The sequence below is a fragment of the Pongo pygmaeus genome, chromosome 6, assembly GCF_028885625.2.
Source record: "Pongo pygmaeus isolate AG05252 chromosome 6, NHGRI_mPonPyg2-v2.0_pri, whole genome shotgun sequence".
NCBI lineage: Eukaryota > Metazoa > Chordata > Mammalia > Primates > Hominidae > Pongo > Pongo pygmaeus.
In genome coordinates, this window is record NC_072379.2 from 21,993,151 (window position 1) to 22,011,793 (window position 18,643).

General features: G+C 42.3%; 1 protein-coding gene across 2 annotated transcripts in view; it reads right to left on the reverse strand.

Moving 5' to 3' along the window:
• VKORC1L1 (vitamin K epoxide reductase complex subunit 1 like 1) overlaps positions 1 to 17,657 on the reverse strand; it is an 86,775-nt gene extending 69,118 nt beyond the window's left edge. For both annotated transcript variants that reach the window (XM_054495909.2, XM_054495908.2), the window contains exon 1: positions 17,160 to 17,657. In XM_054495909.2, the coding sequence (XP_054351884.1) occupies positions 17,160 to 17,500 (341 nt within the window). In that variant the 5' untranslated portion in view covers positions 17,501 to 17,657. The remainder of the gene's footprint in view (positions 1 to 17,159) is intronic.
• Positions 17,658 to 18,643: the final 986 nt, after the last annotated feature.

The following is an 18,643-nucleotide window of genomic DNA, read 5'->3' on the forward strand; positions in this document are numbered from 1 at the left end:
CAAGTCCCAGGTTTCTGACTTGCACAATTGCTTAGGTGGTGATGTCTTTCACTGAGATAGCCAACAGCATTTTTGGAGGAAGAGTATGAAATAAATGTTGGACATACTGAATTTACTAGTTTTGGGACATCCAAGTAGAGATGTCTAGTAGGCAATTAGATATAAGCAAATGAAGTACTCAACAGCAGAGGTTGGGGTAGAGATAAAAATGTTGGATTCACCCATGAGTGAGACCATGGACATGGCTGTGACTGTTAAGGGAAAGAAGAATGACAGAAGGGCCTAAGGCTGCTTGGTGGGACATCAACATTTAATGGCCAGATACAGGAGAATAAGCCAGCAAAAAAAAAAAAAAAAAAAAAAAAATTGAGAGTGGTAGGAGGAAAATGAAGAACTGTCACGAACCATTAAGCAAGAGGAAAAGCATCTCAAGAGTAAGAAGTCACTCCCTGCAGGTTGATGTGTAGTTGGGGGGTTAGGGAGGGACATGGATTATGTGTACTACTCAGCAGGCCAGTTTTTACTCCACCTCTTTCTGGCTGACTTGACACAAGCAACAACCCAACAGAAAACCAATACTTCTGAGAATGGCTGCAAGTTTTTTTGTGCTGTCTTTTGAGGTAAGAAATCAAGGCTGAGCTCTTCTTTCTCCTAATTCTCAGGAAGGAGGAAGGCAGATGTGAGAACACTGATTCGGTCTGAGTGCTACTGGGCAGCATCACTGTTAAAAGGTCAGCACACAGATGCGAGCTCACTTTTCTGCTTCTTTCATGTGACTGAAGTGGTTAAGAAGGTTGTCACTCCCCCCTGCACCCCCCTCACCCCCGCAGTAAGGGAGAGCCAGGGTCAAACCTACAGCTTGGGTAGAAGAGGCCAGGACAGGTGTCCAAGGCCAGATCAACAGTCAGCCAGGGCAAATGGGCTCACTCTGGTTACATGACCTGTGGCAACTGACAGAAAGGAGTGAAATGTGGGGAAGATCTCAGTGTGTTTAAGAACTGGGAAGATGAAAAGGGTTCATCTCATGGCCTGCTTTAGTTTGAAACAATTTAAGCTTAACTAGATTCCAAAAAACAGCATTTCCACCTGAACCAGCTGGGTTCATTTCAGTCTTCTACCCTGGAGTTTGGTGCCCAAGTCCTAGTAAAGAATAAAACGTAGAGTCCTTTTGTTGTCCATTTGTCAGAGCAAATATTTAATATAAATATTTCTCCCAGGGACCCTACAGACTTGAAAACAGTGGCTATAGATTGCAGACAATTTTGATATTCCACGGATCCCTGACCAGAATAATAAGAAATTACCATAATTTCTCAATTTCTAGCACCACACAAATTGCATCTCACACACACACAGACATATACACACACGGGGGGGGTTTACCTACTTCTCAGAAAATTGCACAGATTCAACCAGAAAGAATAAATAGTAATTAATGTGTTCCTTAATGGCTGGTGAATAATAATAAAATGTTAACTAAAACAAAAACAACTTTTATTTTTAAACCCACTATCACCCCTCACCAAATATTTAAGTGATAAAGTCTAAACTGATAGAATAGCAAATTAGTACAGTCCTTTGGGAGGGAAACATGGTGATACATATTAGGAAGCAATCCTGTTATTTGTTGCTTTTTTTTTTAAATGACAGAAAAAAATTTTAAAAGGCTATGTTTCATAAATCACAATACATTCTTACAATGAATACTATGTAAACACTTTAAAAATGAGATGCTTGTGTGAGAACTAACTTTGAAGGAGGTGCAAGGTATTTACAAATTATTCTATTGAATGATAGCTAGTATTTGTGCAACATCTATGTACTAGGGCTGTGCTGACTGCTTGTACACTTGCTGTTTAATTTTACAATAACCTTACAAGGCAGGTGGCATACTAACCTCATTTAACAAATAAAATGGAAGTGGAGGCTTAAGTTTATTATCTAGTATCACTGAGGGAGGACATAGCACAATTAGGATCTAAAACCACCAAACCTTGATTTCAGAACGTATACTTCCACTCACTGTGCCAGTGTGTCATAAAGTATAAATACTTTTGAAAAACTCATTTATTTAATATGCATCAATGTTATATTTCTTTAATATACAGCAATGTACATAATATCAACGTTATGTATTTATCTAATATAGATCAATGTATGAGTTCACAGCTCTTATCACTAAGGATTTTTGGGTTTCTTTAGTAAATTTTAAGAAAACTGTTATGAATTAACAGTACAGATGATACAAGCATATGGCAAAAGTAACAAGGAGGCACTCCAATGACTGAAAGTTTGGAGAACAAAACTCTTACCTTCCAGGCCGGGCACGGTGGCTCACGCCTGTAATCCCAGCACTTTGGGAGGCTGAGGCGGGCAGATCATGAGGTCAGGAGATCGAGACCATCCTGGCTAACACAGTGAAACCCCGTCTCTACTAAAAATACGTAAAATTAGCCAGGGGTGGTGGCGTGCACCTGTAATCCCAGCTACTTGGGAGGCTGAGGCAGGAGAATAACTTGAACCCAGGAGGCAGAGGTTTCAGTGAGCCAAGATAGTGCCACCACACTCCAGCTTGGGCGACAGAGTAAGACTCTGTCTCAGAAAAAAAAAAAAAACAACTCGGCTGGGTGCAGTGGTTCACGCCTGTAATCCCAGCACTCTGGGAGGCCGAGGCGGGTGGATCACAAGGTCAGGAGATTGAGACCATTCTGGCTAACACGGTGAAACCCCGTCTCTACTAAAAATATAAAAAATTAGCCGGGCGTGGTGGCGGGTGCCTGTAGTCCCAGCTACTCGGGATGCTGAGGCAGGAGAACGGCGTGAACCCGGGAGGTGGAGGTTGCAGTGAGCCGAGATCGCACCACTGCACTCACTCCAGCCTGGGCGACAGAGTGAGACTCCGTCTCAAAAACATAAAAATTAAAATAAAAAAAAAAAACCTCTCACCTTCTCAAAAGGCACTTTCTTCTTTATGTGCTGCAATATTGTATGACATTTTCACAACAATTACGTATTACCTCAAAGGTGTTTTTCGAAAAAATAAAACCCCTCCTGAAACATTTTTCAAATAAAACAAAAGTAAAGGCACTATCTTAATGTGTACCCTCAGAAACTGGAAACACCCTTCCTATCTAACAATAAGAGTTAATTACAGTTATCAACTTGATTAAATGGTCCTTAATCATTAAATTAATGACTACAAGAAAAAGAGATCATAATATACTGCTGATTATTACAAGAACCTGAGTATACATATACCATATATCATGATAAAGTCTCTTTAGACCAAAAGTAAAGGTGAAAAGAGAAATGAAAACAAGGATAGATGATATAAGGCTTTTCCCTCAACTAATTTACTCTAATACTATCTTTGTAATACATGTGTTTAGAACAAAACAATGCCACAATGAGCATCTAGGTTAAAACCATTATCAGAGAGGCAACTCCAGAATAAACAGATACAATATGCTCCTTGATGGAAAGACCTGCTAGTGAGAACTGACTCCTTCCCATATTCATCTATAAATTTAGCACAATTCTAATCAAAATCTCAGTGGGATTTGTCTTAGAACTCATCAAAATTATTCTAAAATTCACCGGAAACAGTAAATTCATGAGAATAGCAAAGAAAAATTTGAAAATGAGCATATCTGCCCTATCAGATATCAAACTTCTATAAAAAGCCACGGGGGAGGGGTGGCAATGGAATAAACACAGACAGACCTGTCACTGGAACAGAACTGAGCATCCAGAAAGAGGCCTTATGTATGCAGGAAAGCCTTGTGGCATTTGAAATATGAACAAGTCAATGAACTGAGAGAGGCAAAAGCCTATCCATTTAGGAAAAATTTAGATCCCTACCCTTACACTAGACACAAAAGGAAATTCCATACAAACTAAAAGAGCTCAGTGTGAAAAAAATTTTTTCACATAAAATATATGAAAATTTTTTAAAGATAATCTTCGGATGGTAGAGATTTTGCTAAATCAGAAAAAAAAAAACTATAAATATGTGAAAGATTTTCCAGTTGAATAATGAAGAATTTTAAGTGAAAGATGTGACCACCTAAGTTAAAACTTCTATATAAAGACACCATAAACAAAATTAAAAGACAAATAACAAATGAAGAGAAAATGTGTAACACATATAACAAAAGATTAACCATTGTGACATCTAAAGAACTCCTATAAAGCAACAAGAAAAAAAGATAAACAACCCAGAAAGGGAAAAAATGGGCAAAGGTATGAACAGGCAATATCCAGAAGAAATGCAAAATTTTTGTCTGTACAAAAATTATGTTGTAGACTCATGTAACACCCAGTAAACTACATTCTAGGAGATTAAAGAAGTCATGTTTTTCAGAACTAACAAATTACATATATTTACACGATATCAGAATGGGAAATGCCTGTCTGAACTTGAATCTACAGACAAAAATTACCAAGAAAAATCATTAAAATTATCATAGACTTGAAAAAACCTTTGTACTAGCATTCGTCTAAATCAATGTGAAAAATTCTAAAATTTATCCAGGCAGGAGAAGAAACACAGTTAATAAAAACATGAAAACCTCATTATCAAACAAGGTGATTATAAATTAAAAAATAAATTTTTTAAATGTGAAACCATTAAATCTTGCTGATGCTTGGGGAAAATGCAAATCAAAACAATAACATGACAATTTTCATATATCATATTGGCAAATATCTAAAAAATGAGAATGCCCAATTTGGCAAGGGCACAGGGCACCTAATATTCTCTTCCATTACTGGTGGAATTTTTAACAACATGGGAAAATAGTGGTAACATTTTCTTTTTTTTGAGACAGTCTCACTCTGTCGCCCAGGCTGAAGTACAATGGCATGATCTCGGCTCACTGCAACCTCTGCCTCCCAGTTCAAGCAATTCTCCTGCCTCAGCCTCCCAAGTAGCTGGGACCATCAGTGTGCATTACCATGCCTAGCTAATTTTTGTATTTTTAGTAGAGACGGGGTTTTGCCACGTTGGCCAGGCTGGTCTCAAACTCCTGACCTCAGACGATCCACCTGCCTCAGCCTCCCAAAGCACTGGGATTATGGCCACCGTACCCTGCTGTGATATGTTAAGTGAGGAAAAGACAAATTAAACATGCAGTAAGATCTAAACCATGCTCTAAAATAATAGTAACTATGTTTTATGAGTACCTTTATGCCAGACACCAGGACTATTTACATGTACTGGTACACTTCATATTCACAATAATCCTATGAGTTAACACTATTACTACCCTCATTTTATGGAGGAAGAAACTGAGACAAGAGATCAAGTGACGGAGCCAAGATTTCAACTCAGGTTGACTCTAGAGTCCCAGATCTTAACCACTGGCACAATGTATAGAAATTAATCAAACTCTTTAGACACAGTAGAGTTGAGTATACTGTCTAATTTAATTCCCGATTTTGTCACAGGTTTTCTACTACTTTACTTCTCAAATACAGTGAGTTTTTAAAAGGATCGGTAATCACAAGACAGCCAACAGTGTCCCTGAAATTCCCCTAGTTAGAGATGCTAACTACAAAATAAAACTTATGAATCATAATTCAATAGCTTTAAATATTGTAGTACAAGAACATTTTTATAAATGAAATTTTATGTGCATCTATAACATAAGAAACAGATTAGGCTGGGTGTGGTGGCTCGCATCTGTAATCCCAGCACTTTGGGAGGCCGAGGCGGGCAGATTACGAGGTCAGGAGGTCGAGACCAGCCTGGTCAACATGGTGAAACCCCATCTCTACTAAAAATACAAAAATTAGCTGGGTTTGGTGGCAGGTGCCTGTAATCCCAGCTACTCGGGAGCCTGAGGCAGGAGAATCACTTGAAACTGGAGGGCAGAGGTTGCAGTGAGCCGAGATCCCGCCACTGCACTCCAGCCTGGGTGAAAGAATGAAACTCCGTCTCAAAAAAAAAAAAAAAAAAAAAAAAAAAAAGATTAAAGCAGTGTTTTATTCTATCAATGTATTTTAAAGCTCAAATGTGGCCGGGTGTGGTGGCTCATGCCTGTAATTCCAGCATTTTGGGAGGCCAAGGAGGGAGGGGTGGATCATTTGAGGTCAGGAGTTCGAGACGAGCCTGACAACATGGTGAAACCCCATCTCTACTAAAAATATACACACAAAAAAAATTAGCCAGGCATGGTGGCACATGCCTGCAGTTCCAGCTACTCAGGAGGCTGAAGCAGGAAAATCGCTTGAAGCTGGGAGGTGGAGGTTGCAGTGAGCCGAGATGGCACCACTGCATTCCAGCCTGGGTGACAGAGTGAGACTCCATCTCCAAAAAAAAAAAAGAAGCTCAAATATATAACATGTATAATGAGAACAATAAAATTCTTCTGATGAACACCAACTTTAAATTATGGATGATTGGGCAGTCTTATGTCAAATTTGTTTTGTTTTGATGGCATGGTATCAAGAAAAACCTGATTCACAAAGATGAATAGATGATAAAGCATGTTCTGCAAATGATAATGTTTTGTGTGTGTTTTTTAAATAGTACATTAATGTTATCTAAGGATTTAATTACATCTGTCCAGAAGTTTTAAAAGTAAAACATTTCTAAATTAATTATATAACAGTGTTAAGGAATGAATACTTGGTAGTCGTAAACATTTTGGTAAAAAATAAAAACTTTACAATATGTACTAATCCTGATACATGCATTAGGCAGTCATGTTATTGCATAATGCAACAGTTCTAATAGTACTGAATGTGCTTATATAATGTTACATGAACAAACAAGCACTAGCCTAAAATTTCAAAATATCAACATAAAGCTACAGTCTTACTAATCGATAACATTTTTATCCTTTCTAACTCTGAGGAGGAAAAAAAAGGAAAGAAAAAATTTTAATTAAAAAATAAAATGGCATTTTAAAAGTTTCAATTCTATACACAAAGTGAGACATTCTATGCCAAGGATTGTTGTCCTGGGTGTAAGCATTATAGATAATTTACATTTTCTTCCTTTTGCTTATTTTCTCTCAAATATTCTAAATGCACTTTTTTTTTTTCTTTTCTACTTTTTTATTTTATTTTTTTTTGAGACGGAGTTTCACTCTTGTTGCCCAGGCTGGAGTGCAATGGCGTGATCTTGGCTCACTGCAACCTCCACCTCCTGGGTTCAAGCAACTCTCCTGCCTCAGCCTCCCGAGTAGCTGAGATTACAGGCATGCACCACCATGCCCAGCTAATTTTGTATTTTTAGTAGAGACGGGGTTTCACCATGTTGGTCAGGCTGGTCTCCAACTCCTGACCTCAGGTGATCCACCCGCCTCAGCCTCCCAAAGTACTGGGGTTACAGGCGCGAGCCACTGCACCTAGTCTATTTTGTTTTATTTTCTTGAGACAGAGTTTGCTCTGTCGCTCAGGCTGGAGTGCAGTGGCATGATCTCAGCTTACTGCAACCTCCGCCTCCCAGGTTCAAGTGATTCTCCTGCCTCAGCCTCCCAGGTAGCTCAGACTACAGGCACCCACTACCATGCCCGGCTAATTTTTGTATTTTTAGTAGAGATGCGGTTTCACCATGTTGGCCAGGCTGGTCTTGAACTCCTGACCTCAGGTGATACATCCGCCTCAGCCTCCCAAAGTGCTGGGATTACAGGCATGAGCCACCGTGCCTGGCCAACTTTTTATTTTAAAATTACTATAATTATAAATCACAGGAATGTACAAAAAAGTACACAGGGAGGTCCCAAGTACCCTCGCCCAAATTCCTCCAATCCCGAGTTTATTCAGGTTTCACCAGTTTTGTATGCAAAATGGGACTTGAGTCTGCTAGGATTTATATGCAGTACGTGTGTGTGTGGTTGTATGAAATTTTTATCACATTTGCAGCTTTGTATAATCACACCTGAGACACAGAACTGTTCCCTCCCTACACAGCTCCCTCATGCTACCACTTTATAACCACACCACCCCTCACCTCCCATTCCTAACTCCTAGCAACCACTAAATCTGTTCTCCATCTCTGCAGGTTTGTTATTTCAATAATGTTACATAAATGCAATCATACAGTATGTAACCTTTTAGGGTTCTCACTTGTTTTCACTCAGTATAACTCTCTTGAGATAACCTGGCAGTACAAATCAGTTGTCTCTAATATATTAAAATTTAGCATGAGACGCATTTGAGTGTGTATAAACATTTATTATATTTTAAAGTTTAAAACATTAAAATGTGAATCAAAAGTGTATGAAATCCCTGTTTCATTGACAGAGAACAGGGATTCTGAGACACAAATTTTGAAAACTGAGAATCTAATACAAGCCTAGTACAATGTAGTACAGGTTGAGTATTCCTTATCTGAAACACTTTGGAGCTGAACTACTTTGGATTTAGGATTTTTTCAGATTTCAGAATATGTGCATTATATACCGGTTGAGCATCCCAAATCTGAAAGTCCAAAATCTGAAATGGTCCAAAATCCAAAACTTTGAGTGCCAATATGACACTCAATGGAAATGTTCATAGGGGCATTTCAGATTTTGGATTTTCGGATTAAGGATCCTCAGCCTGTACAGTAACTTTATAGAAGAAAAGCCCAGGACTCAGTGCTATGTCTTATCAGTGTTTACAAGAGTACATGGTTTACAAGAACGCCTGGTTTTGCACTTGTTATGGGCAAGATCTAGATTCTGGTTCTTTCCCAACCCAGTTGAGTATGTTACATTCAAATATGACCACTTGCTATTCTTCTCAAATGACCACAGTTTGCTACCCTTTCAAGTTTTTCCTAATGATTGAGGAAATGAACTCCTCTTAAATTCCCAGATCTGTGTGGCGCTTTAGCTAGCACCCACACCTCAGGTCCAATTCTCCTGTCTTTATATGCAGCAGGTCCACATGACAAGGCCTCTCTCAGAAAAAGCTACCCCAACCTAGGACAGATTCAAACAAACTCTTTTCCCTCCCCCTCCCTCCATGTGCCCAGAACCCCTTTCTCCTTCCTCCCTAGGCTAACCTGCTAAGTCTTCCGGACAGCTCACTATACTGTCTATCTGTTAGCTAACTGGGTGTGACAAACCACGTCCTCACACCTTAGAAGGCAAACACTCGAGGAACTTACTTCTGGAATACCAATACCTTCACAGTAATTTCCCTGCCTTTCCAAAGAGTGCTCTAAACAGGTAAAAGCTGTAATACAAACTCTATATATTTTTGTCACACAGATACAGAAACTGGCACCATTGTTTGCATATTTTAAAAATCTGGTTGATATGGTTATCACTCTATCAATGTTAGATCTAAATGGAATTTAAAGTAATGGTAAAAGGCTGGGCATGGTGGCTCACACCTGTAATCTCAGCACTTTGGGAGGCCAAGTAGGAAGACTGCTTGAGGCCAGGAGTTTGAGACCAACTCAGGCAACAAAGTGAGACCTCGTCACTATGAAAAATAGAAAAAATTAGCTAGGGTGGTGGGGTGTGCACCTGTAGACCCAGCTACTCAGGAAGCTGAGGTGGGAGGATCACTTGACCCAGGGAGGTTGAGGCTGCAGTGAGCCATGATTGCACTACTGCACTCAGCCTGGGGAGACAGAGTGAGACAATGTCTCAAAAAATGAAAGAAGAAAGAAAAGAAAGGAAAGAAAAAAAAAGGAAAGGAAAGAAAAAGAAAAGGAAGGAAGGAAGCAAGGAAGGAAGGAGGATGGAAGGAAAAATAAAAGAAGGAAGGAAAAAGAAAGAGAAGGAAGGAAGGAAGGAAAAGAAAGGAGAGAGAAAAGAAAGGAAAGGAAAGGAAGGAGGGAGGGAGGGAAAGGAAGAAAAAAAGAAGGGAAGAAAGGAAGACAGAGTAGTGGTAAAGAGCTTGGACTCTTGAGCCAGACTGCCTGGGTTAGAATCAGGCCCCTGCCACTGTACTACCTGGATCAAGTGTTAGTCTGCGTGGCTCAGTTTTCTCACCATTTTATGGTGATAAAAGCTACCTGCCTCATGGGACTGTTGAGAGACTTCAATAATATATGCAAAACATTTAGAACACTGCCTAGCACATAGTAGCATTATCTGTAAGTATTAACATTTATCTCTACTACAGTCCAGATTCACTTCCTTGTGATATTTCTCTATTCCTCTTGGACTCTTTTCAGTTCAACCTGCTTCTGAAATTTCCATACCAAGAAACAATGATAATGTTAAGAATTTTATTTCTGAAATTTACCTTGGTTAGTCAAAACTACTAGAACAAATTCTCTTTTACGTACTAGCAGTTATTAACATTTCACTAAATACGAACACAAGCATTTAAAGTATGGGAGCAATGGAACAAATGCCAAGCAAAAAGCAGGCTATCAATCAGGACGCATACGTGATACTCCCATGTTAAAAAAAGGGAGGAATCATATGGTCACATGGATGTTTGTCTATGTGTCAAACGGCTCTGAAAAGTTTCACAGCGGTCTCCTGAGAGCGAGAACTGTCTGTTTGGTGGAAGGGATATGAAGGAGACTTTTCACTGTACATGCTTGGTTATCTTTCAAATCCGAAGCAGCGAATGCATTACCTAGACAAGAATTTAATTTTTTTTTTTTTTTTTTTTTTGAGACAGAGTCTTACTCTGTCAACCCAGGCTGGAGTGCAGTGGCACGATCTTGGCTCACTGCAACCTCCACCTCCCGGGTTCAACTGATTCTCCTGCCTCAGCCTCTTAAGTAGCTGAGACTACAGGCGTGTGCCACCATGTCTGGCTAATTTTTTTTGTATTTTTAGTAGAGACGGTGTTTCACCATGTTAGCCAGGATGGTCTTGATCTCCCGACCTCATGATCCGCCCACCTCGGCCTCCCAAAGTGCTGAGATTACAGGCATGAGCCGCTGCGTCCAGCCAAGAATTTAATTTTTAAAATGGGGGTGCAAAGGGGACTTTAAATAACTACTCTGGAAGCCAGGTGTCAAGTCTCAAAATTTGCTACTACCTGTGCTATCTTAACCTCTGAGTCTCAGACAAAGCAAGGAGCAGTAAATACTCCTAGGTTCTATTTTTTTTTTTTTTAAGACAGAGTTTCCCTCTTGTTGCCCAGGCAGGAGGACAGTGGCACGATCTCGGCTTACTGCTACCTCTACCTCCCGGGTTCAAGTGATTCTCCTGCCTCAGCCTCCCGAGTAGCTGGAATTACAGGTGCCCACCACCATGCTCGGCTAATTTTTTGTGTTTTTAGTAGACAGGGGGTTTCACTATATTGGCCAGGCTGGTCTCGAACTCCTGAACTCAGGTGATCCACCCACCTCAGCCTCCCAAAGTGCTGGGATTACAGGCATGAACCACTATGCCCAGCCGTAGGTTCTATTCTAATTCTAAAAGTTTTATTATCTCAATGGGGTAGTAAATAGATGGTACTTTTTTTTTAAGATATGGGAGAAGTAGTAATCCAACATTTTGTAAAATAAGGCAACTTTTTTATGGACTTGATTTTCAAATGCAGTGGACCCTTGAACAACACAGGTTTAAGCTCCGTGGGCTCACTTATATGCGGATCTTTTTCAACCAAATGCAGACCGAAACCTGTATATATGGAGGCCCAAATTTTCACATTCAGGTTCTGCAGGGCCCACAGTGGGGACTTGAGTATGCCAGGATTTCAGTAAAAACAGGGGTCCTGGAACCAATCCCCTATGGTATATGTTCTATACATTGGTTCCAGGACCCCTGTTTTTACTGAAATCCTGTATATGTATAGAACATATACCATAGGACAACCGGACTATTTTTACAGTTTTAAGAAACATAGATTTGTCAAGCCTATTAACCTTTCCAGATCATTTGTACTATTCTTACATAGAAACCCTTCTTAGAGGGGGTCTAATATATAGAAAATACCTACATAGACTATTCTGCATATTACAGCCGGACGCAGTGGCTGATGCCTATAATCTCAGCACTTTGGGAGGCTGAGACAGGCAGATCACCTGAGGTCAGGAGTTCAAGACCAGCCTGGCCAACATGGCAAGACCCTGTCTCTACTAAAAATACAAAAATTAGCCGGGCATGGTGGTGGGTCTGTAATCCCAGCTACTTGGGAGGCTGAGGTAGGAGAATCGCTTGAACCCGGGAGGTGGAGGTTGCAGTGAGCTGAGATCATGCCACTGCACTCCAGTCTGGGTGACAGAGCGAGATTCCATCTCAAAAAAAAAAAAAAAAATTCTGCATATTAGTTTCTCTTGCACAACTTCAAAATTGTTTTAAATGAACACGTCTTTATACTATGCCATGAAGTCAGCAAAAAACTACATTAAAACAATTAATGTTTAAACGTATAAACAAGTATGTACAAGAAACTTAAAGGCATTTATTATCAAACTGAAAAAAAAAGAACATCTCCAATCAATGGTAACAACTATAACTGAGGACAGGCTTTATTTCAGAAACATACATGTATCACTTTTCATCATAACACTAATCTGGCAAAGTAGGTTTTTTTGTTTTTCTTTTTTTGAGACAGGGTTTCTCTCTACCACCCAGGGTGGAGTGCAGTGGCACCATCATGGTTCACTGCAGACCTCAGCCTGTCAGGCTCAAGTGATCCTCACACCTCACCTCCCAAGAAGCTGGAAATACAGGCATGCGCCACCATGCCCGGTTAACGTTTGTATTTTTTGTAAAGACACGGTTTTGCCCTGTTGCCCAGGCTGGTCTGAAACTCCTGAGCTCAAGAGATCTGCCAGGTGTCAGCGTCCCAAAGTGCTGGGATTACAGGTGTGAGCCATTGCATCAGGCCCTAAGTAAGTGTTAAAATCCCTATTTAACATAAGAAACTGAGGCACCATGAAGATAAGGCCACAAGTCTAAGAACTGGGAGAGGTGGAAGCCCACCCAGATCCCTTAGATTTGAGCTCAGTGTACCAAACCAAGGGGGCAGGGACTGCTAACTTAATGTTAGCTGGCAGGCTGGTGCAGGTTTGCAGCAGAGTTTTCACCGATTTATGGGAAAACAGGAAAAAGTAAGGACACGAAAGTAAACTTTTGTGTTTTTTTTTTGAGACAGAGTCTCGTTCTGTCACACAGGCTGGAGTGCAATGGCGCGATCTCGGCTTACTGCAACCTCCGCATCCCACGTTCAAGTGATTCTCCTGCCTCAGCCTCCCGAGTAGCTGGGATTACAGGTGCATGCTACCACACCCAGCTCGTTTTGTATTTTTAGTAGAGACAGAGTTTCAGCATGTTGGCCAGGCTGGTCTGAAAGTAAGCTTTTCCATATAGCTAAATGATTCCATTTAAAAATCTTTTATTCTGAGAGATTCTGTTCTTGCAAATTGTTTGAATGGAAATATCTTTTTGTTAAATGAAATGATGGTGACAGGGATAGTGTTGTGTTATTGTTTTTATTGGCTGTACCTGGTGGAATTGAAAAATCAGCATTTCTATTGTAGCCTACTAATTTCAGTGAAATATTTCTTTAGAAATATAAAATCTGGAACTTTCCATCATTATGCCTCCCCAAAATAATAGAGGACTTTACACACAGATAGCACCTGCCTCTCAAGATTCTCTCATTAATCTCTACCTTATTGTGTTTGGATTAAGACATTTAGGGATTGTGAAATGAGAATAAAGTGAGTTTGAGCAATCCAAAACCACATGCTGACTCTGGATCCTGGAAGATGACTTTCTTCAGAATCTTTATCTGTTAACTTTCCTCTGGGCTCAAACTTTCTTTTCCTAAAAGAGTCACATATTTGAGTACTACTGCTACACGGCAATCACTACTCAAAAGAAACTAACTTGAGGTGTCCAATAATCAGCTTTCATTTAAAGTCTCTTTCAGGCTAGACGCGGTGGCTCACATCTGTAATCCCAGCACTTTGGGAGGCCGAGGAGGGCAGATCACGAGGTGAGGAGATCGAGACCATCCTGGCTAACATGGTGAAACCCCATCTCTACCAAAAATGCAAAAAATTAGCCGGGCATTGTGGCGGGCGCCTGTAGTCCCAGCTACTCGGGAGGATGAGGCAGGAGAATGGAGTGAACCCGGGAGGTGGAGGTTGCAGTGAGTCGAGATCACGCCACTGCACTCCAGCCTGGGCGACAGAGCAAGACTCCGTCTCAAAAAAAAAAAAAGAAAAGTCTCTTTCAGCTTGACAAAATAAAAACTTTCAATGATGTTTTGTCTACGCACTTCCAAAAGAAAATGAGTCTATATATGTACATATATGTGATTATATATGTATATATACATATGTGATTTTGATCGGCCTGCTTATAAACTACCTGCAAAACAAGTTGATTTGTAAATTCCTTTATTAAATGAGTAGTTTATAAGCTACTTGATTTTTGCAAGTAGTTTATAAACAGGCTGATCAAATTGAACAAATTTCTTAATTTCACTGTATACATGGCAAATAAGTTATTTACTCTTCTTATTAGCAAATCTTATTTTTACCTACCCTCCTTTGGCAAGCAACTAAGTTAAACTATTTTATGTCCACAGCTACACAATGAAACATCACTTTCAGTCACAACATATTAAATTCACATTTAAAACTATAAAGAGATCCAGTTACCTTTAGTCTTACATGTACTTATACATACTTTTAATATACTACTTGATGTTTTATGCACAAACATGCAGCTCTTGCAGGATATGAGAATATTTACAGTGTATGCTAAATACACTTTTTTAAAGAAAAGCCAATTTTTAAAAATTATTTATTTATTTATATTTTATTTATTTATTTATTTGAGATGGAGTCTCATTCTGTTGCCCAGGCTGGGGTGCAATGGTGTGGTCTTGGCTCACTGCAACCTCTGCCTCCCAGGTTCAAGCAATTCTCCTGCCTCAGCCTCCCGAGTAGCTGGGACTATAGGCACATGCCACCACACCCAGCTAATTTTTGTATTTTTGGTAGAGACAGGGTTTCACCATGTTGGCCAGGCTGGTCTTGAACTCCTGACTTCATGATCCACCTGCCTCGGCCTCCCAAAGTGCTGGCATTACAGGCGTGAGCCACTGTGCCCGGCCAAGAAAAGTCAATTTTAAGCACTTAAGCAGGCCAGGCGCGGTGGCTCATGCTTGATTCCCAGCACTTTGGGAGGCAGAGGTGGGCGGATTACCTGAGGTCAGGAGTTCGAGACCAGCCTGACCAACATGGTGAAACCCCATCTCTACTAAAAATACAAAAATTAGCTGGGCATGATGGCGGATGTCTGCAATCCCAGCTACTCGGGAGGCTGAGGCAGGAGAATCACTTGAACCCGGGAGACGGGGATTGCAGTGAGCCGAGATCATGCCACTGCACTCCAGCCTGGGTGACAAGAACAGGACTCCGTCTCAAAAAAAAAAAAAAAAAAAAAGAACTTAAGCATATAGTAAGCACTCTTTCCATGCCCCAATATTAAAAGGTCCATTTATTATAGACTTGTTTCAAAAAAAAAATCTAAAATTGGTAATAATTCTGCTTAAATTCCATATTAAACTAGGATCAAAAGTCATTTTTAGTTCTTCTTGTTTGTTAAAATACTCGAAATGTGCTGCTGCATAATGTTTTCCTTAAATATTTATTCATTCAACTAACTTTGGGTGGAAGGTACTTGTAAGTTTAAAAGTCCTTTCTGAAAGTTGAAATAACATAACAGTGTTTGCATAAAAGACACTCAATGTTCTCAAAGTGTATCTGAGAGTCTAATCAGCCTATTAACTTTGTTCTGAATAACCAACAACAAATGTGAGCTTTTTGTCACATCTATGTATTTTCTCCTGTAAACTGATACCTACATTTTAAATGCATTTTTAAAATGTTTCATTTGGCCCTATGACAATTATTTACCCTCTAAAAAGCGACAGGATTTTGGTTTAAGAGCAAATGAGACAGAGTACCTGGTCCATGAAAAAGGCTAAGTGGAAAGATCAGCTCCCTGAAGTTTGTAACCAATAACAAGAGAAACTCCAATGCTACCTTGTTCATGTAATCAACAATATATGAGTTGAAATAAACTAGTGAGCTATACATTTCTGATATATACCAATTTACCAATCAACAGGAGGGGAAGAAATCGCTCAAATGTGACTACTGTTAACAAACATCTAAATATCAGACATAGTCTCTATTAAAATGGTAACGCATCCATTTTGAAATCATTCCTTCGACTTCTGTTATGTTTTTAATCGCCCCATTAAAAAAAAAAAGCAGCCACTTTTAAAATGTAAATTCCCCCCTTTTTCAAAGTAACTTGCCTAGGAAAATGTAATACATTAAAATAAAACATAACAGACAAACCAATTACAACATTAAAGAAAAAACTAAAATGATCAGTAACACAAACCAATCGCTCCAGTTTAGCAAAGGGTGTGTTTTTAATCTGTTGTGGGTATCCTATTATACTAATAGGCAACAACGTTTAAAAGTCATCCCAATGCCTAAAACACCACCATATACATAACATACTTGTTCTGTACTCCAATGAAGCTTAAACTAGACCCAAACTCACACCATTTCCTTCTCCTGGCACACTGAAACATACGAGAGGGAATCCAAGAAATCAGATATGTTAAGTGCCGGTATCTTCTTCCAGAGTAGGGTCAAATTCGTGTTTGCCAGCAAATGTCACCGTCCCAGTAAGTCTGCAAATTCTCACTAGCGCTGGAGTACAAAGAGGCCTGACCACGGAAACACCTGTCCTAGCACCAGGAAGACAGTGGGAAACGCAACCCCCCTGTCTCCGCGCCGGCCCCAAAGCCTCGGCTGCAGCGATCAGGGGGACAAGAGGTTGCCGCTGGTCTCACGGCTGCGGCGGACAAGGTCCCACACCCCCGGCCCGCCTCCTGAGAACCAGGAAACCTGTCAAGCCAGCCTGGACCCACCCTCCGCAGCCCCCTCGCGCTTCTGCACAGCCCGGCCCCAGCCCGCCCGACCGCTCCGCGTCCGCCCCGGCCTCCCGGCTGCACTCTGCCACCTCATCCCTCCCCGGCTGCCTCGCGGCCCCGCCACCTCCGCCCCGCGGCCTGGGCTCAGGCCGCCCCCCGGGCAGGAGAGCCCCGCCGCCCCCCGCCCGGCCCCGACCGGACCCCGTCAGTCCCCCAACGGCCCGGTCCCCGCCGCCCCCAGGCCTGAGCTCCCGCCGCGCGCTCCCCACCCCCAGACTCCGCCCTCGCCCCGCTCGGCCGCTCCCGGCCCACTCCCCCAAGCCGGCTACCTGGAGGCAAGGGCGGCGGAGCACTTCACCCAGGGCCCCAGGTCGCAGAGGGCCCGGTGCTCGGGGTCCCGCTCCTTCTCCCGCTCCACGTGGTAGGCGTAGATGGAGAGCAGTATTCCAGCAGCGCACACTGCATACCGGGCCACCCGCTCCCACCGCGGCACCGACACTCTCAGCAGGACGGGCGCCGCCATCTTCCCGCCGCCGCCGCCGCCGCCGCCGCCGCCTCCCTCCGCCTCCACCTCAGCCGCCGCCGCCCGTCGGGGCCCGACCCAGCCGCCGCCACTGCCACCACCGCCTCCGCCGCCGCCGCCACCACCGCCGCCGCCGCCGCGCCCCATTGGTTCGGTAGCCTGCTCCGGGCCCCGCCCCCACAGGCGCGCGGCCCAACCGCCCCGAAAGGAGTGAGGCGGACGGGGCGGGGAAGGCGCGCGCGGGCGCGGAGGGAGGGGGTGGCGTGCGCAACCGCCGGGGAGGCCGGATCGGCGGGCGGAGACTGAGGCGGTGCGGCCCGACGCGCGCGAGGGGTGGAGCCCGGGCCACAGAGGGGCGGGGAAGGGCGGGGCCAGAGAGGGGCGGGGCCAGAGAGGGGCGGGGCCGAGCGGGCCAGTGCGGGAGGGACTTAGAGGAGCGGTGTAACTAGCACATTGCAAGGATGCCACTGTGGGTTACTGGGCGAACCCTCGGCCCCTCCCTCTGGGGATGGCAATCAATTGCCATCCTTTTTCCCTTTTTCCTTGTATATTTCTGACCCAATCCAAATCAACCCTGGCCAATGCTTGGAGCTCCAGAGCCACACTCCTATGACCTGATCTTCCCACCACCACCCCCGGGGACTCTCTGTTCGACCTATGCAAAACTTTTTTTTTATGTGCAAAACTGTGTTTTAAATTTAAAAACTATTTTTAAAACATGATTTATAGGCCGGGTACGGTGGCTCACGCCCGTAATCCCAACACTTTGGGAGGCCGAGGCTGGTGGATCACTTGAGGTCAGGAGTTCGAGACCAGCCTGGCCTACATGGTGAAACCCCGTCTCTACTAAAAATACAAAAAACGAAACAAAAAAAATTAGCCTGGTGTCGTGGTGGGCGCCTGTAATCCCAGCTACTTGGGAGACTGAGGCATGAGAATTGCTGGAACCCGGGAGGTGGAGGTTGCAGTGAGCCAAGATCATGCCACTGCACTCCAGCCTGGGCAATAGAGTAAGAGTCTCAAAAAAAAAAAAAAAAAAAAAAAAGATTTACGAATGCCTTGCTTCTCCGTAAGCTGAATTTGAAGTGGCTTACCATAACTCATATAATATAGAAAAATAAAGATGAGCTAATACAATCAGGACAAAAAAAAGAAAAGTCAGAATAAAATGAAAGGCCAGGAAGAAGAACACAGATAAGCAGGCCATAGGGGCTTACATAGTTATTAAAATTGCATCATAAATTTGGCTCTGAGCTTCCTGGTAGCCAAAACTAAAAGGAAAACAGATGT